Genomic DNA, 26,875 nt, shown 5'->3' on the forward strand with positions numbered 1-26,875 from the left:
GAAAGCATGCCCTTGGTCACACAGGAAACTGCTCCACACTTTGCCTGAGGTGAAACTAACACATCTGCCTGGGCATGAATTTCCTGTGAGGGGTCTTTTCATGTGGAAATTTATAAAAGAACTCACACCTTTTAAATTGCAAATTAGAAAATATCAATGGGCTTTCAAGTGTTGAATGCCAATTAAATCCTCTGTTAATAACTATCTTTAAGGTAAAGGACGGTGTTTTGTGTCCTACAACAAGAGAAATTTGGCCTTCTGTGTAATTAGCACTACTGATGAATTAAGCCCTGCACTATTACACAGTGAAATGCAAACAAAACCTCAATTCCAGCCACCGTCTAAATGACAAAGCATATCTCGTAGTTTTTGTCTGTTTTCAACAGTTTTGCAGGTTTATTATTGTCCATAACCCAGATGTTACTGATAGGTTACAGTTGGGTGTAATTAACCATTGCATCAGGCAGTGGCTTATGTTGTCTGCCGACAACGACCAGCACAAACAAGACCTGCAAAGGAAGATTTCAGAACCTCCCTTAATTAAAAGTAATGAGGCCACGATGGAAAATACCCAATTGCAAGTAGAGCTGAAACGATTAGTCGCTTAATCAAGTCAGGCAACAGAAAATTAATCGCTTAGTTGCTTTTCTTTGAGCATAAACGCTAAATGTGCACCGGTTCCAGCTCCTAAATGTGAATATTACAGGTTCTCTCTTAAGTGAATTTCATTTGGATTTGTCACTGTTACCAAATTTTCCCTTTTGATTGCTGGGATTTTCCCGCAATTATCAGGCGTTTGATAGACTGAAAACATAATCAATTAAGCAAGACCGCAATCCAGTATGATTATGAGCCCTAAATACAAGTTCCAGGAGAATTACAAACAGTATGTGCAAAGTGTGTGTAATTAAAAATGATTAAACTCTACATTTTACAAATATTTAATTACTGATACATAAAATAAAGCAGAATTCTATTATTGTTGCACTAAAGGACACAGTTTATGGTCCAGATTTTCAGCACTTTACGCCAGCAGCAGTCGTATGGACTACATTTCCCGTGCACCCCTGTCGTCCCTCCCACATACCTCTGGTGTGCGCTCACGCTGCGCTGTGGGGATCCTGCTCAGCGCGAGTTGCCCCAACAGAAGCAGCGAGGCTCACGGTACAAAAGTTTCTCCACAGGAATGGGCAAGTTTGAGAAGGACGCTTTTCTTTTACACCTCACCCCCGCGATCCCCACAACGACAACGGATTGGATATAAGGATCGACTGCGCCCCGACAGACAGCTCCAGATCTGGACTTTATTTCTTCTTCCTCTTCTTTTTTCTTTTTCTGGGGCGATAACTTGGATAACTTAGATTCATCTGAAGATAAAAGCAAAACAAGTTGGGAGGTGTTCACTTGGGGGGAAAATGCGTTCCTCTACGCTGCCTCGCACTTTTGCAAAGTTCGCTGTGATTTTCCTGCTGTTGTTGAGAGTGGAGAGCGGATCTGGTACTAACGCCAGGACGTGTCCGTCTCCCTGCGCTTGTCTCAGGGAGCTCGTGGACTGCGGTCGGTTGAAAAGGGGACAAACACTACCAGCCGTGATCCCGGAGTGGACAGTTGAACTGTGAGTCTACTGGATCAGCTTTTGATTTAAATCGCTGTGAATAAGGGTTTAAAGCTCTGCGCACGTCTTGGGGAACATGTTTAGTTTTCTTGAGATGAGATGGGATGATCCGCATTCCTGTCGCACTGAAAAGGGAACTGGTTGTAAAGTAGAAAAAGTAGTAGAAGACTGACTTAATTTGCTTTGATTTTATTGTGATTTGCTGTAGATCCAGCCAGGAGTCCAGAAAAAGTTGCGCGTAATGGTGACCTTAGTCATGAATCTGCTTGTGTGCGTTATATTCACTGATGCTTTTTAGCAACGTGCCATTTATGTGAGGGAAGCGTTAAACACATCATACATACACCAAACCCCCCTTTTTACATAACCTGCAGTTAATTGTGAACAAATCCACCCAGCGACTGCAGGTACTGGGCGTTCAGTCAGGCTCTCCCGTGGGCGATCGCATCATAGAAGCTGCCAGTAAGCAGTTATTAATAAGCATAAGTGCTGTTAATAAAGAAGAGTATTGCGTTTGGCTTTGAAAGACGGTGATCGGGTGTTTCGGTGTTTTCCCTGTCCAGATTTTTAGTGTTACAAACCCCCGCGGGCCTCCCTACAGCCATAAAAGCGTAAACCAGATGCAGTCTGGTTGCAGCACTGAAGTCTTTCCTCGAGTCAGACCTCCATTACTCTGTCCACAGGCTGCTTTTGGTTGAGCTCGGCCTGCGGCCTTTTTTTTAAGCTGAGACACCATAGCCAGCAGTAACAGCGTGATCCTAGATGTGTTCTACTTGGATAATTATTCTAAGTGACTTATTTTTTTACATCCTGGCTTTTTATTGCCCCGTGTTACAGCACTTGATTTGGTGCTTGGTTGTAGTTCTTGCCCTGCTGCTGCTGAATTGAGTTTTCTCTCTCCCTAAAATGTGCTGCTCTGGAAACTTGAAGTTGCCAGAGAAAACAGACCCAGCCTGAGCCTCATAACCGAGGCCCAGTCTTCCCAAAAAAACAAAAAAGTTCCATATGGGGGGGAAAATTCTTTTCACTCTGGCATGCTAATTTACGAGTGGCTCTCCAGCACATCTTAAACCCCTTAGACCGCCCGACCCTTTGTTTTCCAGCACCCCATTATTTCTGCTGAATTAGCAACACAAGAGCCAGCGATGGTACTGATTAAGGAGGAGCGTGTAGGATTAGTCTCAGAAAGAGGAGGGGGGCATGGAGAAAGTATGGAGAAGTAGGATTAAGCCGCACATATATGACGGGTTGTTGAGGGAAAAGGCAAAAGATTAGTCCAATTTTTAAACTGAGAACATATTTATTAAATGGAAAAGCACCATTTGATTTTTAGTTCCTTAAAAAGAAGTCTTGGTTGCATAATATTAAACATATAGCTCGACAAATACATGATTTTTGGGCCATAGTCTTATTTTTTTAGGGAGAGACAATATCACAGATGGATAAATATACAGATAGTGACAGGGTTTCTAAATTAAAACATCTAGTTTGCTTTTTGTGTTTTAAAAATAGTTTTTATGTGAGTGAATCTCAGACACTACATTTAAGATAGAGATATATCTGTCATGTGCCAGTGTCAGTCGACTAGTACTGGTCTCTGAAATGTAGTAATGACATGTTAGCATGCCCTAAATGTGAATTTTCTAGCACATTAGCCAATCTGATTTTAACTAGATAGTGGTTATTCAACAGTATGTAAAGTACTAAACAATGCAATGTTATGGTATCTTGCTTTTAATATAAGAGTCATAATGAATCAAGAACATTTTAGGGGCAACCAGTATTGACAATCGATTTTAGCCAGGCTTTGCTTATTTTAACACAGGGACAGACAACACTAACAGTTACTTTGGGCTGCTCCCTTATACATAAACTTTGTTAGGACATGCAACACTGAAAAAGAGATAAAAGGGAAAAAGAGGTGAAAAAAGACAGAGAGGAGATGCCATGAAGATATTTACTAGTACAGCACCTGATGTCTCTGAGTTTAACTAGCTAGAACTAGTGAACCCCAACTGCTAGCCAGTTAAAGTATTAGCTTATCATCCATAAATGCATTTAAATGTCATAGAAATATGACAAATAGTATATATTTGATTGAACATTTATTGGATAACTTTACTGAGATATTCATTTGACCAGGTAAAAACCATAAGAACATTTTCTTAAAAAGTCACGTGATAGCTGATGCTAATTATGATTGCTACTTCTGCTAACTCCTTAGTGTGGATATTAGCTTAGTGGCTAAAATCTGAAAGCTAGTAATTGCCACATGCCCTCCAAAATCCTCATTTTTTGTGGTTGGTATTTTAAAAAGCTGAGAATGATTTATTTTATTTTTAACTGTAGTTTGTGATGTGAAGATCAAATTTGGCTAACTTGTGGTGTTTATGCATCATTATTTGGTGATGAAGAGAAACAGTTGTCATATTTAATTTGAAATCTTCTGCTATTTCTCCTTTTATTGTAAAATGTTAATGACAGCTCTTGTAGTGTGTAGAGTAGCTCATTCATTTTCTTTTAGTGAGTGATAAGTACATTTTCACCAGCCCAGCAGATATAGTTCTGCAGCCTGTACCCAGCGCTGCCTGTTATCTTGCTCCTCTCAGAGCCTGCTTTGTGAGGCATCTGAAAGTGTCATGGCTACTCAGGGTTTATCTCGAGAGTATGATAGGACACCTTTCCCTTATGGCCCCCAGCGTTGGAGCTGTAACAACAACAACAACACACAGCTGCGTGCTCGGGGGGGGGGGGGCGGGTTAGCTTTAGCGAGGGAAGTAAAACTCTAGTTGAGTGGCTCGAGAAACTTTCCACCAAAGAACAAAAACAGGCCCCAGAAAATTCAACAGGGGTGTTTCAGGCATATGAAAGGCGTCCCTCTCACTTTTCCCGGCATTGAGAATACATTAGCAGTTGTTAGGTTTTCCCCCTCCTTCCAGAGCTGCTTGATGGATTCCAGATGAGGGAGGTAAGGGGGGCGAAGAGGAGGAGGGGAGGTGTAAAAAAAAAAAAAAAAAAGTGTCTGGCACCACAGCGTCGATCGTGCGCAGCAGCATCAATAACTCCAGTGCTTTATGGCGCACGAGGCTCTGCTTGCCAGATTTCTTGAGCTGGTTTTCAGGCTCCTTTTCAGAAAAACAGGCAGCAAAAACAAGAGTCTCACCCCGAGTGAGCTGCAGCCAAAGCTGCTTCAGACGAGTCCAAGACCAGGCTCGGTTTGAGCCAGACCTCCATCCAAATGGGGCTCAGACAAAACCAAGACATAGACCAGATCAAATTGAGCAATATTCAAGACTAAAACAAACAACGTGCAGCCTATGTACTCATACTTCTAAATAGAGTATTATATTCAGGAGTTTCCAGAATTGTCAAAACTTGTTGTGATTGCTAGGGGTTTTTGAGGTCCACTACACAACTAAATAACACTGAAAGTACATGTTTAATACATGTTAGATTTGATTTTCAGGATTTGTAAATATCGAAGTCAGAAAAAAGGGATTTACGAGTCCAGACACCAACAAAGACGTCTGGACAGAGACTCAGTCACTAACAAACCTCTGCCGGCTCCACTCGTCAGGCTTTGGCGTCTTTTTTATAACACACACACACACACACACACACACACAATAAGTTATCAGGTTGTAGGTTTTGACTTTCTCTGCTGACGTCTGGTTTTGAAGGAAGCTGTTTTGGCATCAGCCTTTTCTGCTGTGTTTCAAGGGAGAGACCAAATGTCAGAAGCAGGCTTTTCACTTGTGAAGCATTCAGAGGGGAAAAAATTGTATTGGAACTTTTTTTTGTCTTGCTTTGAGATGTTGTCCAATATTGGGCACTTCTCTAAAAGACCTTAAACAATCTTAATGTTGCTGTTATTTGACTGTATTTCAAAGGGATATACCTGTGGTTTGAAACCAAAGTCACGCCCAGCCTTAAAAACAACTGGAACTAAAATTCAAACCAGTCGAGGGACTTTGTTTAAAATTTGTGACTTTATGCAACTCTAAGCATTCTGTTACGTCTTGGAGCTTTAACCTCATAGTTACATTACAGCGAGTTTTTCTTTGATCCGCTTTCACTGTTCACAGTTTTAAGGCACAATAACACACCAAATTTGTATGTAATTATGTTTGCTGCACAGACCCAAATGTAAGACTGTAGCAGCTGAAAACTACAGTGCGTGGGGTATACTTTTCCCTTAATTTTTCCTTTTTTTTTCTTTCACAGGGACCTGAGCCACAACAAATTGCAGGTGCTCGACAGCACTTTGTTTTCCAAACTACAACATTTAAAAGAAATGTGAGTATGCCTCGTGTTTCGCAGCACATTTTAGAGTAAACACTGGCTTTTCCAAAACAGTCTGTGACTAACTCTTCTTTCACCGTGTCTTTTTTGATGATATATGCAGAAAGCTGAACCACAATGGACTGGAGGAGATACCGGATCTGGGCCCTTACGCCTCAAACATCACAGTTCTTATTCTGTAAGTAAACCTTTCCTTTAAATTCTAACACTTCTCCGGATTCTCACCTCAGTGTGGTGTGGAGGGTAATTCTCCGCCAGGGCTGTCATTGCTGGTTAAACTAGTGAGCAGGGAAGTGGTTCCTCCCCCTCCTCCTTCTCTCTAGAGAGCAACCAATTTGACTGAGCTGGTTCCCAGACGGGGCAGTCAGAGAGATGGCAGTCAGCCCCAGACAGGTCACGTGTTTCGAGACAAATGCCATCAACAGAAATGGAAATTTTTTTTTTTTGGTGGCTTTCGCTGCCTGTTAGTGTATTTTTAAACTGGAGGCAGTGACGTGAGACTGGGAAGAAAGAAAATCTGTCATGTGAAAATTTTTTTTTTTTTTTTTTTTTTTTTGTGATCCCAAGTGGATGGGTCACATCCAGTCCTTTAAAGAGAGTTGGAAGAAAATGCTTCAAGTTTTAACCTTGCCTTGTTGTATCAGTTTTTCTAAGTTTTGTTGAGAACGATCACTTCGTGTGCTTGAGTGATGCTGAGTATGCAAAAGGTGATTTGACTTGTCGTAGTCGGTCCCTGTCAGACTTTAACCAGAAGAATCTTGTTGTGCAATACGTGCTCTCGGGGCAACGCCAGATATTAGTGTGTGAAACCGCAACAATTTTATTTGCTTTCTGTGGCACGTCTCTCAAAACCAGCCAAAGTGAAGTTACTGTGGAGGAATGTGCCTCCACTCTGAGCTAGATGAGGCCTTTTCCTCATCAAGCCCCAACACGAAACCCCGCGGTTGCCACAGGGCGTGCAGTCTTCAGTCAGTCAATTGACAATTTGTTTGCAGATTTCACTCAGGAGCGTCACCTCCAGCTATAAGTTTCTTAGCACAGAAACATGAGTAGGTAGGTTAGCCTTTTTTTAAAATCCAAAAAACCCCAAAACACCTTCATACTTTAGAGCAGGGATGTCACACTCATTTTACATTGTAAAGAAGTGTAACTACACATTTAATCTCTAACATATTTTAGATAAACAAGTGCGATTGCAACAGTACATCTTCGTTTTTATCTATGATTAAAAAATGCTGCTATCATAAATGAAAAAAAGTTCTATAACCTACTGCAGAGACTGTCCTGTAACTATAAAACAGAACGTTTTTGTTCATTCAGAGAAAATGTCTGATATATTTATTTATACTGTGGATCCATTGTTTAAAAACAAGCGCTTTCTAAGCACTTAGTGAATGTGAATTGTTTGTCTATTACGTAATTACTTCGGTCTAGTATGAATGGCCAAGGGGGAGGTGTTTATCAGTAGGAAACGTTAAATTTTGTTAACATAAGTTAAAATTTATGCCCTCCTTCGTATTGTTCAAAGCCATACAGTGGGCCAGATTGGAGCCTCTGATTCTGCAAATGGTTTTGCAAATGTTTGAAATAAAATATACCATTTAATGCTGACAATTAGTGGAAAAAAAAGGATGTACGAGAAGCTGTAGCTAATATTAGCTAATACACATTTCTGCTAGTCTTAACCATGGACTGTATAACAGATGGAACTAGCTTCCAGGTTTGAGAGGTGGAGCCAGAGCTGAAGTACCTTTAAAGTGTATTCTATTTAATTGCCACTAGTGGGCGACTTCTGGGGTTACAAAAAGACATAAGGTTTAAAGGAAAACAGCTCTTGTTTTCCTTCCTGCAAACATTCTCCTGATGAGTTTATGGGTTCAGTCACTAGTTTTAGGTCATGCTAAATAAAAATTGAAGTTTAGTTTCATACATTTTGGTAATTCTAAGAGTCAGAAAGGAGAAATATCAAGGTTATGCTCATTGGCTAACAACTTGTCTATCACAACACGTTAGCAAATAAATGTGAGGTGAGCTCTCATTTGTCTCGGTCATATTCAACCCAACGAGATGGCAACGCCCACGCAGGGCTATGTCCATCTTTAAACAGTCTTTCATTTTAACAAACTATTCTAGTTAATAGATACAGTTTGTCATGCTAATTTTCTGGAAGCGGATAGTGCCGTGGTGCTTCATGAATCCTATTTTGCTGACATACAAATTTTTTTAACCAAAAAGCTCACAATATGCAGTTCAAGGTCTGTTTTAATTTGAGAAACATAAAAGAATGTTCTGTGAAACATTGCCTGTGCTATATAATTAAGTAAATACTGGCTATTTTGCCTTTAAAAAGATCACATTGCAAAACTGTGGTTATCAGCGGGTTTGCCAGCATTCAAAATCTCCCGTATTTGTCAAACCCAGAACACACCGCATTGTAACTTTGTTATTGTTGTCAAGCACAATTCATCTGAAATATGCAAAAACCGGAGTGAAGAAAACGAGCTCACGCAGAAGAAAAAGAAGTGAAATTTCACACTTGCTCTCTCACACTATCCTTGTTGGCTGCCATCCTCCTCCTTCCGATGAAATGGCACAGTGTGATTTTTCCCTCCAGTGAAATATTTTTCCAGAATTTCTCTCCCTCCTTTAGTTTCTCCAAGCTGGGAGGGTTGTAAAGAGGGGGGAAAAAAGACCTCGGGGTATCGAATACCACTTATTCAAACAGCCAGTCAGACATAGCGGCAGCTCTCGTCGACTTCTTTGACCCCGTTGCTCTGAGTAAAAACAAACGGCAATAACCCTGCAGCTGGTAGTAATTGAGTCGTGATCAGTTTAATTAATTGAACAATTTCCCAGGAATTTATGGAGGGGGCAAACCCCACCACCACCAAATCCCTTTACTTGTGTTCAAGGAGGGGTTCAACAAATGACCATAGAGATTCCAGGTTGGATTAGGTGTATAAGGAGGTGAACCTCTACATGCCTCAGGAAATGGGAACCTTGTTGAAATTAAGAGATCCAAAGCAAAATTGGCACAGTTAAAGTAATTGTTTGTTGAGTTTTTCATGTGATAGAGATTCAGCTGCTAATGAAAATGTTCAGTTTGTTGGTTTGCTTTTGATAAATAAGGGTTTTGTTGAACCTGTTCTTTAAAAATCCCAGCGGTATTCGTTTACAAGGTGTTTAGTTGTTTTTGCCTGAGTGTGGGTTAAGCTAAACATGATTTGATGCTAATTGAGTAGGTTGTTGTACTCTAGATAAAAGACTATGGCAGCTTTGTTATGTGAGGAAGATGGCTGTGAGGTTAGTGTGAGTCGTGTTAGCTGGTCAGATATGTTTAGATTTAGAAAAGTGTGTCACTGTAGCATTTCTGTAAACTCAGAGTTAAAAATGTCTTCCTCAGTGCTTCAACCAGATGGTTTGATGGATAGTTAAGCTTGAGAAACTGCAATTAAAGGAGGGATTAAAAGTTTGTGTGTTTCTTGTTGTTGTTGTCTTTTTCCCTCTTACCTATGCTTACTTCCAGCTCCATACTGTGGTTGGTGGGATCTACTCCAGTAGAATTGTATGATTAATAGTTCAGAGGAATCCGTATACCAGCCCTTGTTGCTACCTGTCTTTCTGATACAAGCAGTTTTTGCTCCTCTACCCTAGGCCCTGTCCATGCATACTCAGGCATTTTATTAAATGTAACTTGTTCTGTGTTTTGGCCTTTCAGCCACATGTAAAAATTGAAAATTGAGCTCCTTCTAGTGTTGAGATGTTCACAACTCTTTCTACGTTTGTATGTAGACAAAGAAAACAGAGTTTCTCTTATAACTTAAAAGGGGTGTGCCTGTATCTCTTTTACTAATGTAATACTGTGTGCCGTGTTAGTCTTTGTAAGCTTTTAATTGGCAAACGTGTGTATATGTTTAAGGATATATGGCCACCAGTTGCTTTGGCATGTTCTTGACAGCGCTTCAGCTCGACTTTTTCCTGTGGACAAAGATGTTTTTCAAAATGAACTTGTTTGAAACAAATACCTGTGAATGTGTAGCCGGAGAAAGGCTCTCTGTTTTTTAAGCCAACTTTCTTCTGATTGGCTGCCCCTCATCACCAGAAAATATATTTACAGATTGTGGGCAGAACTGCTGTGTGTAAGACCATATTAGGGTTATACACTCTTGCTGATGTCACACAGAGCCAAGAGTAGAAAAAAGTGTCAGAAACAGAGTTCTTAGAGCAGTCTGAAACCTGAGGTTGTTATTATTTGACTATGTTCACTATGGCTATTCAGCATTCTAACATTATGTATTTGATAGAATTTAAGAAATACATCAGTGTGTTTTAGTACTTTGTGCAGTGCAGAAATGTACAGTCTTAAAGACATCCTTGATCTACGCGAGCGTCCTTCAGTTCACGTTAACACAGTGTGTTCTTCTCACTAACTGACGTGTTAAGATGATCTGCCATTTGAGTGAGATATGCAGATATGTGCAGAGTTTAATATGGCGTCTCAACAGCAAAGCACAGCGCTGGTTTTCATTACAGGCGCCACTGCAGAGAGGGAGAGTCATCAGATGGCTTCTGAAAACTCTGTTCTTTTTCCAATAGGAAATACCACACACAGGCACACACACACACACACACACACACACACACACACACACCACAGGCAAGATACATTTAGAAAAAAAAAGCGACTTTCCATTTAAAGAACTTCCCCCTCCAAAAGTATTATTTGCCAGTCACTGTACTGAACTTTGCTGAACACGGGGCAGTAACAATAAAAAGGCTCATCGAGGATCTCATGTTTTTGCAGTGAGTAAATGTGGTCAGCTCGATGGTGGCTGAGACCAGAAATACTATCGAGCTATGCAACAAGTGCTGACAGGTATAAGCTTGTGTGAAACCTTTGTCTTATTGGTGTAATAGGCCTGCAAGTATAAAAAGGCTTTACCTGATTATATTACACATTGTAAGCATTTGAGAAGGTTTGAAAAAAAGACCATTACATGCGATTAAATCGTTTTGTAGCCACGAAAGCTGCACAACAAAAACGTTGCCATAGTTTAATAATTAGTGCAGATTTCATCAGTATTCAGCATCCATTGGGCTGTTATTGACACATGCTTGGCCTTCCACGGACTTCCAGAAGCTGCAGCAAAGCCCTGCAATCACACCAGTAATGACTCCATAATCACATTAGATTGAATGAACAAGTTTGGAGTGAGCGGATTTAAAGTGTACAGAGCTCTGGTTGTTTGTGTGTGGCAAAGACTCTTTGAGTGGCAGTGCCGATGTTGAGACTGAAAGCAGGGTCTTGACATACAGTCCCGCAATTGTCTGGGCATGTAGTCGCACAGAGAGTCACACACAGAGTTCACGGTTGGGTTAATGTTTAAAGATGAACAGCGGAAGATATTTTCTACTGCAAAATAATGGATAGGATTGTGCAATAATTACATGGGAGACAGCGATGATACCATCTAGCAGTCAAATCGAAGGCTGAGCTCTTCCCCGGGCGCGAGGAGCAGGCACCGAGCCCCTCCACCTGTCCCCTGTTTGAGCTCTCTCTCTGAGCAAAACTGGAAAGACTGGTTCTGTCTCACCAGGCGGCCCTCCTTCTCTCAGCGACCAGTCAGGGGAACATGAAAACTGAGATACAGGTGGTGTGCGGCACTTTTGTTTGGGACCCGAGGGCTGTGATGCACGGAAGGCTCGCTGCAAATCTCCAAACAAAAGTTGCTGACAGTGATCCAATGTGTTTTACTTCTGTAATAATGTAGTTCGTGCACACTGCAACATATGTTTAGGTTTGACAATTCAGTTCAATTGAATTTTAATTATACCAAGTCATGACAACAGTCACATCTATGCACTTTATTTTGTAAGGTAAAGACCCCACAATAATACAGAGGAAACCCCAACAATCAGACGACCCCTTGGCGACAGCAGGAAGGGAAAACTCCCTTTTAACAGGAAGAAACCTTCAGCAGACCCAGGCTCAGGGAGGGGCGGCCATCTGCTATGGCCGGTTTGGGATGAGAGGAAGAAGACCGGACAAATTAGAAAAACGTGGAACAAGAAAAGAAAGTGAAGGCACGCTCGCCAGATTCTGTGTGACAGTTTAATGGAGCAATGTTTTCATGTGTTTCATGAACATATAGGTCTCCAGCTACGTCTACACTAATCCGGATAAATTTGAAAACGTTTTCATCTAAAAACACTCCGCGTCCACACTATCGTTTTCAATCGTTTCCGAACAGTTGTTCATCCACACTGAAACGACCGGAATCGTTTACGTTCCTGTACTGCACATGCGTGAAAGGTAAGATGATTCGACCTGCGTCATTTCCGTCTGCTTTTTATTTACTTTCCGGCTCTTTGAAACATTGCGGTAAAATGTTGAGAAAAAGCACCAAGTTTTTTAAATGGACTAACAATGAGGTGGAGTTGTTGCTGTGAGTAACACAAAAGTACAAAGTTGCAAAAGCGAGTGAGAATTAAAGAATTTGAAGAAAAGCTATCTGGAGCATGTACAAACTGATATTAATCTTTTTTAGGGCTGTCAAAATTGAGAGCAAACAAAACAACTGCTGGACGATGCCGCCATCTTGGTTGAATTGGTCACATGACTGCATCACATGACTAAAATGCGTCATCGTTTTCGAAAAGCCTCCATTTATGCAGTCTATACTGCGACGCGAAAACAGTGTTTTCAAATTTATCCACTTTGGAGAGCGTTTTCAAAAAGCTCAGTTTTCCTTGACCAAAAACGCCATCTCAGTGTGGCCGGAAGGCCAAAACGGTGAAAAAAAGATGCATTTTCAAACGAAAATGTAATAGTGTGGACGTAGCCTCCATGCCCGCCAGACTCCTCCGTCTCTCCCAACTCTTTGCTTCCCATCATATCACCCCATGAATGAGAAGTTTACAAAAAGGTGTTGCAGTTCCCACCCAGTTCTATGAATCTGCAGCACACCACAGTTTCATAGCAGCGTGGTGCAGGTTCAGCTAATTTGCATTGGTGCAGCTAATTTGCATTGGTTAAATATTAATGGCACCGCATCTCATATTAAACCTAAATTATAAAACTGTCCTTGCTTCTTTCTTCTTTTTTTTTTTGGCTGCTGGAAAGAGGCTTCAGGAAAACCTCTCTCCTGGTCAGCAAGGTGTAGCTGGAGGAGGGACTGTAAGTAATGAAAACGAGGCCTGTAGTCTGCTGCTTTGGAGGGAAACCCCCCCTCCACTCCACTTGCTCTCTCCCTCTCTGGTGCCGAGTCTCATGCACAAAGAGGGCACTGTAGAGGCTCTGTTTATAACTAAGCAGTCCCTGCACTGCAATTTAGGAGGCGTGCAGCTCAGGAAATTGCTGGCCTCTGCTGAGGCATGCTTTCACTGAGGGAATGGTATTCATCAGCCAAGTAATTGGCAGGTTACTTTTTTAAATACTTTGTTGGTAATTACCTTATAAACAAAATAACACATCAGTAAAGTGAAAGCTTGTTTGGTGTGAAGAGCAGCAACATTAATCATATTGAATAATTTGTTGGCTTTTTTATGAAATGCGCGTGCAACCTCAGCAGAAAAAAAAGATGACATAGCTTCATGTTGGGTGGTAAGTTTAAGCTTCACAAGAGCGAGAGAATTTGTCATTTTTTAATTCCGCAGCCTAATTTTGGGAACGTGAGTGCTTGTGTATCTGGAAACGTGAAACCGATGCGCACCGCTAGCCAAATACATGGTGTTTTTGTCATTTATTGGAGCAATGGTGTCTGTATTTTCAGAGCAAACAACAAGATCACTGCGATCTCCGAGGCTCAGCTCCGGCCCTTTCTTGCCCTGGAAACCCTCGACCTCAGTAACAACAATGTTGTAGAAATGAAGTCCGGCTCCTTCCCTGCGCTGCCTCTCAAGAACTTGTGAGTGTTATGATCTTCTTTATCTTAAGAAAAGCATTTAGATCAGAGCACAAGCATGGCGTTGTCATAAAACTCGTTCATTCAGAGCCAAAGAAAGGCGGTATTGCCAACTGTAGTCATTTATATTTGGCGGCATATTTCTGTTCTGGGACCCCACAGCAGTCAGTCGGCACACAACACAATACATTTGATCACAACAGAGATGACAGTTATTAGTCAGACATGGCATGAAAATGAGCGGAGGTGGGTTGCAAAGCAGCTTGCAGATGCACACCAATTTTAGGCAGGTTTAATCACTCTATCTAGTTCAACAGTAGATATTGCAGTTTTTCTGCAGTACCTTTGTATTTAAAGCAGATTTTACGAGCATATCTTTCTTTTTCAGGTTCCTCAACAACAATCGGTTATCCTCTCTGGAGCCCGGCTGCTTTACCAACCTGTCGAGCACGCTGCAGGTTCTCCGGCTCAACCGCAACCGCCTCTCCAACATAGGACCCAAGATCTTCACGCTGCCTCACCTACAACATCTGTAAGCAAAAAAATTACAAAGGCTTGCTAAACAGTTTGACCATCCATCCATTTCTAGGACTTCTCTGGCTCTGGGTCACAGGGGTAATAGTCTAAACAGAACAGCCCAGCCCCCATCGAGGTGTTCCCAAATTGTTTTGCCCCGTAATTCCACATTTTCCTCTGGCTTCTAAAGGCTGTTTATCCATCTAGATTTGGTATTGGTTTCCCGATTTTGGACATATAGGCTGTCACTTGCCACGTTGGGCTCACGTGGCAAAATCCACAGGCAGTCTCATGTAGGAACTGTCTCCTTTATACTAAAATCCACCTGAAGGAAGCTCGCACACTGTTTTGCCATATTCCACGACCTGACTCGTTGCACAGGTTGCTATCACAGTACCACGTTGGAATTCACTGAGCTGAGAGCGACCCATTCTTTCACAAATGTTTGAAGAAGCAATCTGCATGCCTGAGAGCTTGATTTCATCCACCTGTGGCCATGGACGTGATTACTTTTAGCAGTATAGTGTATCTACCTGTGATGAGAGATGTATGCTGGTGACACCTCGACAATAGAGCTGTCCTCCTCGACTGAGTTGTAGTGTGAGCGCGGGGGCATGCTTGTACTGCTTTTCACTGTGAAAATAGTTTGAGCCCATGTAAATGATCTGTTTCCACTTTGAACTTTCTGCGTGCGTTTCAGAGAGCTGAGCAGAAACCGGGTTCGTAGGGTGGATGGGCTGACGTTCCAACACCTTCCAAGTCTTCGCTCCTTGAAGATGCAGAGAAACGGCCTCAACCGCCTGATGGACGGATGTTTCTGGGGTCTCGGCGATATGGAAGTCCTGTAAGCATTTTTTTGTGATATGTTTTGTTCCTGAGAGGTAATGTTGTTTGCAGAAAAAAGTCTCATTGTGTGCGTGCACGTGTGTGTGTGTGCAGGCAGCTGGACTACAACAACCTGACAGAGGTGAGCAAAGGCTGGCTGTACGGCCTGAAGTCTCTGCAGCAGCTCCACCTCAGCCACAACACCATCAGCAAGATCAAATCTGACGCCTGGGAGCCCTGCCCGAAACTCAGTGAGCTGTGAGTCCACCTTTTTTTTTCTGCTTTCCCTGTCGTTCCTCTGGATATTTCCCCCCACTTTCTATTCACACTCTGAACTCCCAACACTTCTCCGTGTTGCCCTCTCCTCCTCTCTGGCACTCCCGCCTGCCCTTCCTCACACTCCAGTTCCTCCCGTTGCTATTACACCCCAAACCCATGTCACACACACACACACACACACGTAGACAAAGCAGCGTCTCTTATGCTCTGCCAGTCAGTGCCAACATTAAAGCACTGCCAAAATATTACACACCCCTTTGCCTCCTTTCTGCTCTGCTGTCACTTGAGCCAAAACATTGGCCTCTGGAAGTCCTGTTAGTTGTTTGTTTTTTTTGTTTTTTTGGAAATTCCATTATTAGTTGCATTTTATTTTCTTTGAAATACCCACAAACTTGATTTCTCAAGCCATCAACGCACGTTCCTGCGAGCGGATTGAATTTCCTTTGTTGTGGTTGTTGTTTACAGCGGTGGCCGGTTTTAGTGTTCGCCATGTCTGGAGCATTTTTCACGGATAGGTTGTTTTTTCTTTTCTTCCTTCTTCCTCCCTCTCTTTCCCCGCTTTTCTCGCTCTTATCACACAAGCCTGAGAGTAAACAAGTCGCCTGTGGGTTGTGAACGTGTTCAGCTATCTTGATTTGTTCTCATCAGAGTTTACTTTGAGGGAAAAAAAGTCTGTTCGGAGTGATTCACAAATTCTTTTTTTGATGCAAAATTTGATCTCTGCAGACTGATTGGAGATAAGGTTGGTCTGGAAATATAAAGATGGGAAAAAATGGCAGTTCTGTTTTGTTTTTTTAAAAATATGAAAACATGAAGCATCGCAACAGCCGAGCCAGTTTGTAATCAGCGCTTTGCAGCAATGTATTTAACATTACCTTCTCTTTTTCCCATAGCAACCTGTCCTCCAATCACCTGTCCAGGCTGGACGAATCGGGATTCGCAAATCTCGGCGTGCTTGACAGGCTTGATGTTGGAAACAACCGCGTGAGCTTTATCGCTGATGGAGCTTTCCGTGGTCTCTCCAATCTGCAGATGCTGTAAGTTGTATTCACTGTTGACTAAGTAGTGCCTTACTCTCTTAACAAGAATAATTTCTTACACAACTTGTTGCGTTATATTTTGCTTTTACATGGCCCGAGATGATAGACGGTGTAACCTGCGCTCTATGTGAAGACCACACCATGGTGATAGCCGGGGTTACAATAAGATTGTCAGTCGTGTATAAATCTGTGGGAAACTGCCTTCTGATTTGACCTTTGTAAAGTCTTCCTGATGAGCTTTTTTTGGGCCATACTGAATAAACAACTAGGTCTTTTTGGTTTTGGAAGCCAAGGTGCAGATGGTAAAAACGCTAATCTGGATGCTTTAACCTCCTAAGACCCGAACTCTTCCACGGCATGCATTTTTAATTTCTCTTTGATATTTGGGCATATTGGGGCCCGATAAATGTAAAAACAAAGAATTACCAGATTTTTTTTTTTACCTTATTTTTGTTTTTATGAAAAATAAGAGCCACATATGAGGATATTCGTTTAAAATTTTGATAGAACAGTAGCAGTATCATGTCCTCGTAAATGGATATCAGGCCCTTGAAGAGCAAAATTGAGTATTTTGGTCTAAATAACCCAAAATGTGATGTCCACATATGTGGACAGCAGGTCCTAGGAGGTTAAAACAGGACTGCACGAACCAATGGATGGCGTCATGGCAGCTACGTCCATCTCTTATACTGTCTATGCCTGAGATGAATCGTTACATATTTGCAAGTTAAAATTATAAACCCAGGGCTCCATGCCCACACATAAATCCTTATAAAATAAGGACATGCACATGATCTTTTCTTTAAGTTTAAAAGACAAATCAAAAAAGACATTAAAAAAAAATCAAAAGCTTTAACTTTGTTCTCACTCCAAAGATCTCCAGCTTTGTGTTACCATATTGTGTTTGCAAGAGCTAGCGAAGCGTCAGTGTTGTGTTACCAGCAGTGGAGTCTTTCATGGCCTAATCACGGTTTGCACTTGTCTTGCCCTCTTGCACTACAAACCAAAGTTAATGTAATGTAAGTAAATGTAATGTGATTACTGCTTTACATCTAGCGCTGATTGCGTTAAGTAGTTTCTAGATCATCACTTAGAACGTTATTCACACTGTTGTTCTGAGTGTTTCATTTTTCTACTTTTTTTTTAAAACAGCAGTACCACTAATCATGTTTCATTGCTAGAACACTTAGAAAATCCTTACCGTCCCCAGTCTTAACCCAAAGTTCATTGGCATAATTGTAACTCAGAAAGCAAACATATCGAGGCAAAATAGATTTCAAACTTTTCTTTTCAGGTTCTCCATGCTAGGGAAAAAGAACACAGCTTGTATAAAAGAAAGGAAAAAAACCCTTCAGAGAGCCACAAACCCAACCTCAACACCCCCCCCCTCCTCCCCACACACATACACACCATACACCCATCGTCCCCTGTTCCCACAGAGAGGCTCCCTAACATTTTTCCCAGTTAGGTCTTTTTAACTAGAACCAAATGTCTTCCTTAGGTCATCATAGGGCAGGTGTGCACCTAGTTAGACGTAAATTGCTTCAGGCCTTCAAACCAAATGCCCCCAACACACACACACACACACACACACACACACACACACACACACACACACACACACACACACACACACACACACACAGACGCACACATACATACTTCCTCAGTTTGTATCAGCCATAGCAGGCGTGTCGAGGAGAAAAAGAACTGTTTGAAAGCAGGAGAGCCGCTCGGGGATCAAAGCAGGCAATTTCTCAGGGAAATGCTTGGCTTTTACTGATGTTCATACCCTAAAACTGTGTATTTAGTTGTTTTCGTGTATTTTTCTTTCTGTGGATAGCAGGATAAATGTAACCATATTTTTTTCCAGGAGTTTTTAGTTTTGGTAGCAGAAAATGTTTCAGCGAACATCAACAGTTGGTTACAGTCTCTCGATTTCAAAGGGACATTTTTTTTTCTGTGTAATGTTTCTTTTTTTCAACCTCGTGTTTTATTTCTATTCCCACGGGGGTAATTCTGAAGTTCAAAGTTATCCTAACTCAAATGTTGAGTGGAAACTAGACATGCTAGGTAGTTGAGTCGTTTTCACAAAGCCAAGGTAATATAACGCTGAAAATGGCTGAAATATCTAAACTCACAAGGACATAGCAAAATGAGTAATTAATGTCAGGCGAACTTAACCAGTAAATATAGAAGGATATGTTAGTTTTGGTCCATTTAGAATAAACAAAGTGTTTTTGTTTATGTTAAGATATTGGTAAACTCCTTTGGCAATGATTACATACAGATTTAAATTGCACATGGAATATATCATCCCCCCGAATGCAGTTTAAAATGCAGCACAGCTTATATTGCTTGTAAAACTTTTTTCCACTATACAACACAGAAATGCCAAGTTAGACTTTTAAAAAGTGCCACGACGGCCAAGACGTGACTTCCTGTTTGGGCATGGGGCCACTTTGTAATTTTAACATCTCGAGCATTTTCCCTCCATCACGCGAAATGTAAAGCCGCATAAAGTTTTATTAACATCACAAGCGCAGTTGTTTTCTGGGTGTGGATGTTTTTTTCTTCCTTCTTTTTAAATAGTGCTTTTTATGTTTGCTTCTCCTGAAAGGGATCTCCAAAATAATGAAATCTCCTGGACTATCGAAGACATGAATGGACCTTTCTCTGCTTTGGACAAGCTGAAAAAACTGTGAGTGTGGGATCATTTTGCCATAATCCTAGTGGAACACACAAACAATGTAAGGTCACCGAGTCAAAAGTGAGGTTGGAAACTGATAAGACTTTTGTTGTTTTCCCAGATTTCTGCAGAGGAACCAGATCCGCTCGGTGACCAAGAAGTCTTTCTCAGGCCTGGACGCGCTGCAGCACCTGTGAGTCGGCCTCGTGTTTCATTGATTGTTTCCAAATTCCGAGCTGTAAACTAACCAGGGTGAATCACACTAAGACAGAGAGGCTGTTTGTTTCTTCTCCCATTCCTCCGCTTTGATGTGGAATCAAGAAGAAAACTCTGCCATTAGTATCTTTACATGTGTGCCAGACTATATCGATCACCGAGGCAAGTGGAGAGAAGTCAGTGTGTGTAAATGTGTGTGTGTGTGTGTGTGTGTGTGTGTGTGTGTGTGTGTGTGTGTGTGTGTGTGTGTGTGTGTGTGTGTGTGTGTGTGTGTGTGTGTTGGGGATGGTGGTGCAACAGCTGCATTTGATTCTAATTAGAGTTTTTTCCCAGCCGTTGCCAGAGCTCAAAAGCAGCCCAGCGTTGGGCCTCTCTTGATTAACGCAACAAACTGCTGCACAGAGTTTTATTGTTCTGGAGCCCAGACCTTTTTCTTCACTCGATTGAAGTTTTTGTAGCCTTCGCTCCACACGGCTGATGTCGGCAGAAAAAGCTGCCATCTTTGTGTGGGGATCTTAGTGGCCCTAATTTTCTTCTCTCTTTCCGCTCCGCAGAGATTTGAGTAATAACGCCATCATGTCCATTCAAGCGAATGCCTTCTCCCAGATGAAGAACCTGCAGGAGCTGTAAGTGTCTAAGGGCAGCTTCAGTTAGTGTTTCAGTGTTGATGTGGGACAGAACACCAGGTGAAACTCATTATGGTCTGCTGGGAAAAGTCTGCAACAAACAGTGCTTACTCCAGTGTTAATAACGGGTTCACGGTTTTCTTTGTGTCCTTCATTATAGGATAGCTTTCGCTGGAAAACCCAAGCAAAGCAACCTTTAAATGTATTCAAATTCAGTGCAAGTCTTGACAAATTACATACACAGTACACCGAAATAATGTTTCCTAAAGAAAACAGGTGGATTGTAGTTGGATTTTAGGTGATATTTTAGTATCTTTGTGTGTCTGTATCTACATTAAATATCCAGTATAAATACCAAACAATATATGAATCTATTTTTTTCCTAAACGTTTTAACTTCTCCTAAGAAAAACACTCCACATTTACCTGATTCATATACACAAACCGATGGTCTTGTACTGATAAAAATCTCCCTCTGTAGATTCCACTGTGGTCTTTATTTGACACGCAGCTTTACCTTCATCGGCTGTGTGAGGAAACGCAGACTACCAGCCATTCTAAATATTACTGCAAAGTGAATTAAATGCTTCTGGTATCTTCTCCCCCCGGCAGGCGTCTAAACACCTCCAGCCTCCTGTGCGACTGCCAGCTGAAGTGGCTACCCATCTGGGTGGCAGAACAAACCTTCCTGTACTGCGTCAATGCCAGCTGCGCCCACCCGCAAATGCTGCAGGGCAGGAGCGTGTTCGCCGTCCGCCAGGAGGAGTTTGTGTGTGGTGAGTGATGCATCCACTTGGTGCGAGACCTTGACACAAATGTCCCGTAATGTCTGAGAAACAGCCATTTATCCACGACAGGTTTTCCATTCACAGACTGGCCCAGATTGTTGGGTATTTTCCTCCTTGACTTCTGGACAAATGAATGGGTCTCGAGAAGGAATATGATAGAAGTTTACTACATTTTTCCTCCAGGGCCCCATCTGCTCTTAGTTACAGATAAAATCATGAGATTTACACTCATGTCTGAGTTCTTTAAAATAATAATAATGACTAACAAAAACTAAAAACATAATAAAGATGATCTGCAAGGAGTCGTTTAGCCTGACGATGAAAAAGTAATCTGAAAGACTTTTCTTTGATTAAGAGATATAGGAGGTCCTCAAACCTTGTGCAACTGAGGACATAATGTCAGTTATTAAAATCCAAAATCTTAAAAATGGGAAATTGGAATGAGCTAAGAAAATGTAAACATGTTATATATTTATATATGTACTTGTAGCTCAAATTCCTTTTTGTTATTCACACAGAGGATTTTCCAAAGCCTCAGATCACTGTGCAGCCGGAAACCCAATCGGCCCTCAAAGGCGCCAATGTGACGTTTGTGTGCTCTGCGGCCAGCTCAAGCGACTCGCCGATGACCTTCGCCTGGAAAAAAGACAATGAGGTCCTTAATGATGCGGAGATCCACAACCAGGCCCACCTACGGGTGCAGGGGGGAGCAGGAGGTGAGACGGAGGTGACGGAGTATACGACCACATTGCAGCTCCGAAACGTCGAGTTCTCCAGCGAGGGGAGGTATCAGTGTGTGATCTCCAACCATTTTGGATCTTCGTATTCTACCAAGGCCAGACTCACCGTCCACAGTGAGTTTCGAGTGGGATGCATCATTTTATGGGCTCGCACCTTTAAAGATCCTAAACAGTCTAATCAGAACGTATTTTGGTCTTTTTTCAGTGCTCCCTTCCTTCACAAAGACACCTATGGACTTGAGTATCCGCGCTGGGGCAACAGCTAGGCTGGAGTGCGCTGCTGTTGGCCACCCTTCCCCCCAGATCGCCTGGCAGAAAGATGGAGGCACCGACTTTCCTGCCGCCCGTGAACGCCGGATGCATGTCATGCCTGAGGATGATGTCTTTTTCATAGTGGATGTCAAGACTGAAGACATTGGCGTTTATAGCTGCACAGCTCAAAACACAGCTGGAGCCATTTCTGCAAATGCTACACTGACAGTTCTAGGTGAGAGAAAGGCATCAATTTCAGGTCCAAAGTCTTATATGTAGAAGTTATTGGCCCATTTTAAACTCTATTCTTCTGCTTGTTTATAGAAACACCGTCATTTCTCCGTCCACTCATGGATCGCACCGTGGCCAAAGGTGAGACCGCCGTCCTTCAGTGCATTGCTGGCGGTAGTCCTCCCCCAAAGCTGAACTGGACCAAAGATGACAGTCCATTGGTGGTTACAGAGCGCCACTTCTTCGCAGCTGCCAACCAACTCCTTATCATTGTTGACGCCGCAGAGGCAGATGCAGGAAAGTATACTTGTGAGATGTCCAACACTCTGGGCACAGAGAGGGGCAACATTCGACTGACGGTTGTGCCGAATCCCAACTGTGACTCTGGAGCGCAGGGCGTCGTTGGGGTGGGTATTGGAACTGGGGCAGGATCTGACGATGATGGGTGGACCACAGTAGGCATTGTCATCATAGCGGTGGTGTGTTGTGTGGTTGGTACTTCCCTGGTTTGGGTAGTCATCATCTACCACACCCGTCGAAGGAATGAAGACTGCAGTGTCACCAACACAGGTCAGTCCATGGGGCTTATTTAACTATCATTCAGTACCTGATTTCTTTTTCCTTGCACATTTAATATATAATAATGAAAGCAAAACTTAACCAAATGTCCTTTGCTTTAGATGAGACCAACCTGCCTGCCGACATCCCCAGCTACCTGTCCTCTCAGGGCACATTAGCAGACCGACAGGATGGTTATATACCGTCTGAGAGCGGTAGCAGCCATCAGTACATGACGTCTTCTATTAGTGGTTTCTATCTGCAGCCTAAAGAAATGATCGGTAAAAAGCTGCCTTTTCTTCTTTGTTTCCTTAGTGAAAGCTGTAGAAACAGTAGGGTTTCGTACTCGAGCCCATTCATTTGTCCTGACAGGTCTTTGTCATTTGGATACAGGAACTGAAGTGGATATGGAAGTGGCCATTGATCCTCTGCTTTGCCATTACCAAGGTCCGATTGGCTCACTGCTTCACAGAGATAACATGTACTTGACTGACCCAGCAGAAGTCTTTACAGGTCTGTAAAATAGTCTGGCAACATTACTGTTGCTCAGCTATAAAAATGCATTCAAGTCTATGTGACGTACTTTAAAAATGTCCGACTCTTTATAAAGATTCTAATTCTTTTTCAAACCCTTCAGGTTGTTCCACCGACCAAAGGCCAGCTTGTATCGACTCCTACAACGGCAGCCTGACAAACTCTAAAAGGAGGGACTACTTCCTGACCGAGCATTTTGACCTCTGCTCGTCCACTGTCCTGACCCAACTTCCCAATGCTAGTTTGCATCATGCTTCCTCCTACCATCAGAGTGACCATCGTTCATCAGTGGAGGAGGGGGATACGAGTGATTATGGGAGACCTAATGAATGTCTCTCTCCCTGCAACACCTTCATGGGTAGGTCTTAAATTCATGTTTCCCAAATCGTTCTTACTTCAGAATTTCCTGTGCTTTGGCCTGACTTCTTGTTGCACGTTTTCACTCAGGAACATTTGGGAAAGCTCCCAATTGGAGGCCTCAGCAGGACCTTCATCCAGGATTCACCCCACTGTCAGTAACACAGAATGGCATAACTCTGCACGAGAATCCTTATACTGCTCCGGATGTAGAGGCAGACCACAAGGAGTTCAACGACTCTTCATCAGAGCAGAGCAACAGCGTGTATGAACAGCCATTTGACAACACTCGGACTGATTCCACCTCACAGTGTCTATCAAGCACTTAGCTGAGTGACTGAGCTCCAGTGAGCTAGTGTTTTTCATGAAGAGAACCAAAAAAAAAGAACATTTCTACCTCACTAAATGTACACTTTTGCAATAAAAGGACTCCTCATGTGGACAACGAGTGAATGTAAAGGACAATTTAGTGTTCCTGCAGAAAGAAAAAGGAACATATTACCAGCTGTTGTTGAGGACACAGATTCTGTTAAATATTAAAGATCAATATATACATTTTTTTTTATCAAAGTTTATTATATTTTGTAAATTGTATATAAAAAAAGATTTCATTATTTTTGCTTACATTTTGAGTACTTTGCAGCCCTGCCTATTCACTTATTCCAGCTTTGAATGAAGCATTGTTTTGCACATACATTATGTAAACAATAAAAACACCTAAATGTGTGCTGCTAAATTCATTGAAGTAAGGCTTCACGATGTTACTCGCTTCATCGTGCAAGAGATGGAGGTGTGGCCATGTGGCATATGTCGGGGGGTGGGAGGTTAATGCTGGCCTTTTATACCCAGTCATTTTTTTTTAGAACCACAAACCACCAAGGACGGTCTAGGTCTGTCATCAGTGAGCCCCCCCACAGAGAGGATATTTAACTGTTAAGTATCATGGTCTAACTCCAGAAACAGCTTGGGAATAACTGGGTATTACTGTTTATTGACTTTCATAGTAATTAGGGATGCACCGATACCGATACTGGTATCGGGTATCGGGGCCGATACTGTAAAATGTGTGCGTACTCGTACTCGTAAAAGTTAACCGATACCATGAACCGATACTAATGTAGCCCGTATGGGAATTTGGGAGTGGATACTCATAATTCCCATGGACTTAAACGCCACGGTAACATAAGGTGTTCACAGTTGATGTTATGTGATGTAACTCTACCCTGAATGTAATTTGCCCTGTAATATGTCGCAAGGTAAATACAGGTAATTAGAGCAATCAAACTGTTATGTTAATCATAAAAGTATTATTTTATGGTATGTAACTCTGAAGGGAGTTAAAATATTTTTCAGAGTTCTCATTTTCTGGAGGCCCGTGAAGGTAGCATAAAACGGGACCTGTGTATCTGTTGCAATGGAGGAGGAGAAGAGAACGGCATGGAGAGATACAAGGGTTAGCTGAACCAAAGTGAGAGACTTGGCTAGTTTTACTGAGGTTAACCAGCACAAAAGAGTGTGTGACTAGAAAACTGACCGTGTGAGAGCTTCACAACAGAGTGTGGGTGAAGTGACTTTTTGTTTCAATGGTCGCACCACCGTGGAAAACTGTGTTTCTAGCTACGATCGCCGAGGCTAAAGGCTAGCCCGGACTGCTTGGCTTCGCCAAGGAGGCAGCTGCTATGGACTGTCGGAGAGCTGGACAGTGACTCGCTAACGTGCTGTAGCAGAGACAGCATCGGGTCCGCAGGGAGTGGATTTAGTGTGGGACTGGTGAACGGCGATCTACCGGGCAACGGAACTGTAAGTCAGACTTTTGTGCTCTTACTGGGGAGAAGAGGATTTTTCTCCATCGTCCGGCGTGAGCAGCAAACAGGCCTGCAACAAGTGTGAATGTGAGCGTGTGTGGCGCCCATGTGTGAGTATTGTGTGTTTAGTGGATTTATATAACGTGTTTTGGAGTGTATATTAGTGAGTCACTTACCAAAAGGTGATAACATAAGTTGGGTTGTTTAATATAATTTGAAAGGGAATTATTTCATTTATACAGTGTATTTCATTTGGTTAAGGAATTGGAATATCATTTGAGTTTAAAAAAGGGATGTGTTGTACAGTATTTGTCTCTGCCCTTACGTTCAGTAAACGTTTCGTTTGGGTTAAAGAGTTGTCTGGGGTCGTTTCTTTACTACTGGTTAAGTTTAACTTGTGTGTGGTAGAAGTATCGGTTTTTGTACTCGGTATCGGCAAGTACTCAGATCCAAGTATCGGTATCGGATCGGTTTGAAAAAATTGGTATCGTTGCATCCCTAATAGTAATCATACAAATTCATGTTTCAGTGCCATATTGGGATATTCACCAGCCACTTTATTAGGTACACCTGTTCAGCTGCTCATTAATACAAATATCTGGGCAAACAATCACACAACAGCAACTCAATCCATTAAGTCATGTAGTCAAGATGGCCTGCTGAAGCTTAATTTCAGCATCAGAATGGGAAAGAAAGGTGATTGAAATGCGACTCAAAATCACTTGAGTATTTCAGAAAATGCTGATCTGCTGGGATTTTCCCACACGTCTCTTGGGTTTACAGAAAATGGTCAGAAAAGGAGAAAATATCCTGTAAGCAATGTTTATCCGGAAGAAAATACCTTCTTGATGCCAGAGGAGAATGGCCAGACTGCTTCGAGTTGGTAGGAAGGCAACAGGAACTTTGAAGTAGATGGACTACAGCAACAGAAGACCACAACGCCAGTCCTCTCAGCTCAGAACAGGGAACAGGTTACAGTTCACATGGTCTCACAAAGATTAAGAGATGGAAAAGTCTTGATATCTGCTGCCACATTCAGATGGTAGGGTCAGAATTTGTTGTAAACAACATGAAAGCATGAGTCCATCCTGGCTCATATCAGCGGTTCAGGCTGGTGGTGATGTAATAGTGAGGGGGATATTTTCTTGGCACGCTTTGAGCCCCTTAGTACCAACTCAGCACCATTTAACCCTTTAAACCAGAGGTGGGCAACTCCAGGCCTCGAGGGCCAGTGTCCTGCAGGTTTTAGATCTATCCTTGATCCAACACAGCTGATTTAAATGGCTAAATTACCTCCTCAGCATGTCTTGAAGTTCTCCAGAGGCCTGGTAATGAACTAATCATTCGATTCAGGTGTGTTGACCCAGGGTGAGATCTAAAACCTGCAGGACACCGGCCCTTGAGGCCTGGAGTTGCCCACCTGCCAGCGACGGGTTAGGGTTTAAAGAGTTAAACACATTTAAAAGCCTGAGTATTGCTGACCATGTCTATCCCTTTATGACCACAGTGCATCCATCTTCCGATGGTGCTTCCAGCAAGATGCACAAAGCTCAAAGTGGCCTCTTGAAAAAAATAAGCTCACTGTTATTAAAATGGTTT

At 42.3% G+C, this 26,875-nt stretch overlaps 1 protein-coding gene across 1 annotated transcript; it reads left to right on the plus strand.

Annotated features, from left to right (window-relative positions):
- The first annotated feature begins 1,107 nt into the window (after nucleotides 1–1,107).
- Nucleotides 1,108–24,197, plus strand: lrig3 (leucine-rich repeats and immunoglobulin-like domains 3). The gene is made up of 19 exons (XM_031743476.2): nucleotides 1,108–1,615; nucleotides 5,840–5,911; nucleotides 6,021–6,095; nucleotides 13,690–13,824; nucleotides 14,210–14,353; nucleotides 15,038–15,181; nucleotides 15,277–15,420; nucleotides 16,335–16,478; nucleotides 19,102–19,182; nucleotides 19,292–19,363; nucleotides 19,941–20,012; nucleotides 20,624–20,787; nucleotides 21,318–21,653; nucleotides 21,745–22,026; nucleotides 22,116–22,592; nucleotides 22,703–22,861; nucleotides 22,974–23,093; nucleotides 23,218–23,472; nucleotides 23,562–24,197. Exons 1-19 carry the CDS (start codon nucleotides 1,416–1,418, stop codon nucleotides 23,798–23,800), a joined length of 3,315 nt encoding a protein of 1,104 aa, XP_031599336.1. The 5' UTR covers nucleotides 1,108–1,415; the 3' UTR covers nucleotides 23,801–24,197.
- Nucleotides 24,198–26,875: the final 2,678 nt, after the last annotated feature.

Source organism: Oreochromis aureus, linkage group 17 (genome assembly GCF_013358895.1).
Source record: "Oreochromis aureus strain Israel breed Guangdong linkage group 17, ZZ_aureus, whole genome shotgun sequence".
In the NCBI taxonomy this organism is placed as follows: Eukaryota; Metazoa; Chordata; class Actinopteri; order Cichliformes; family Cichlidae; genus Oreochromis; species Oreochromis aureus.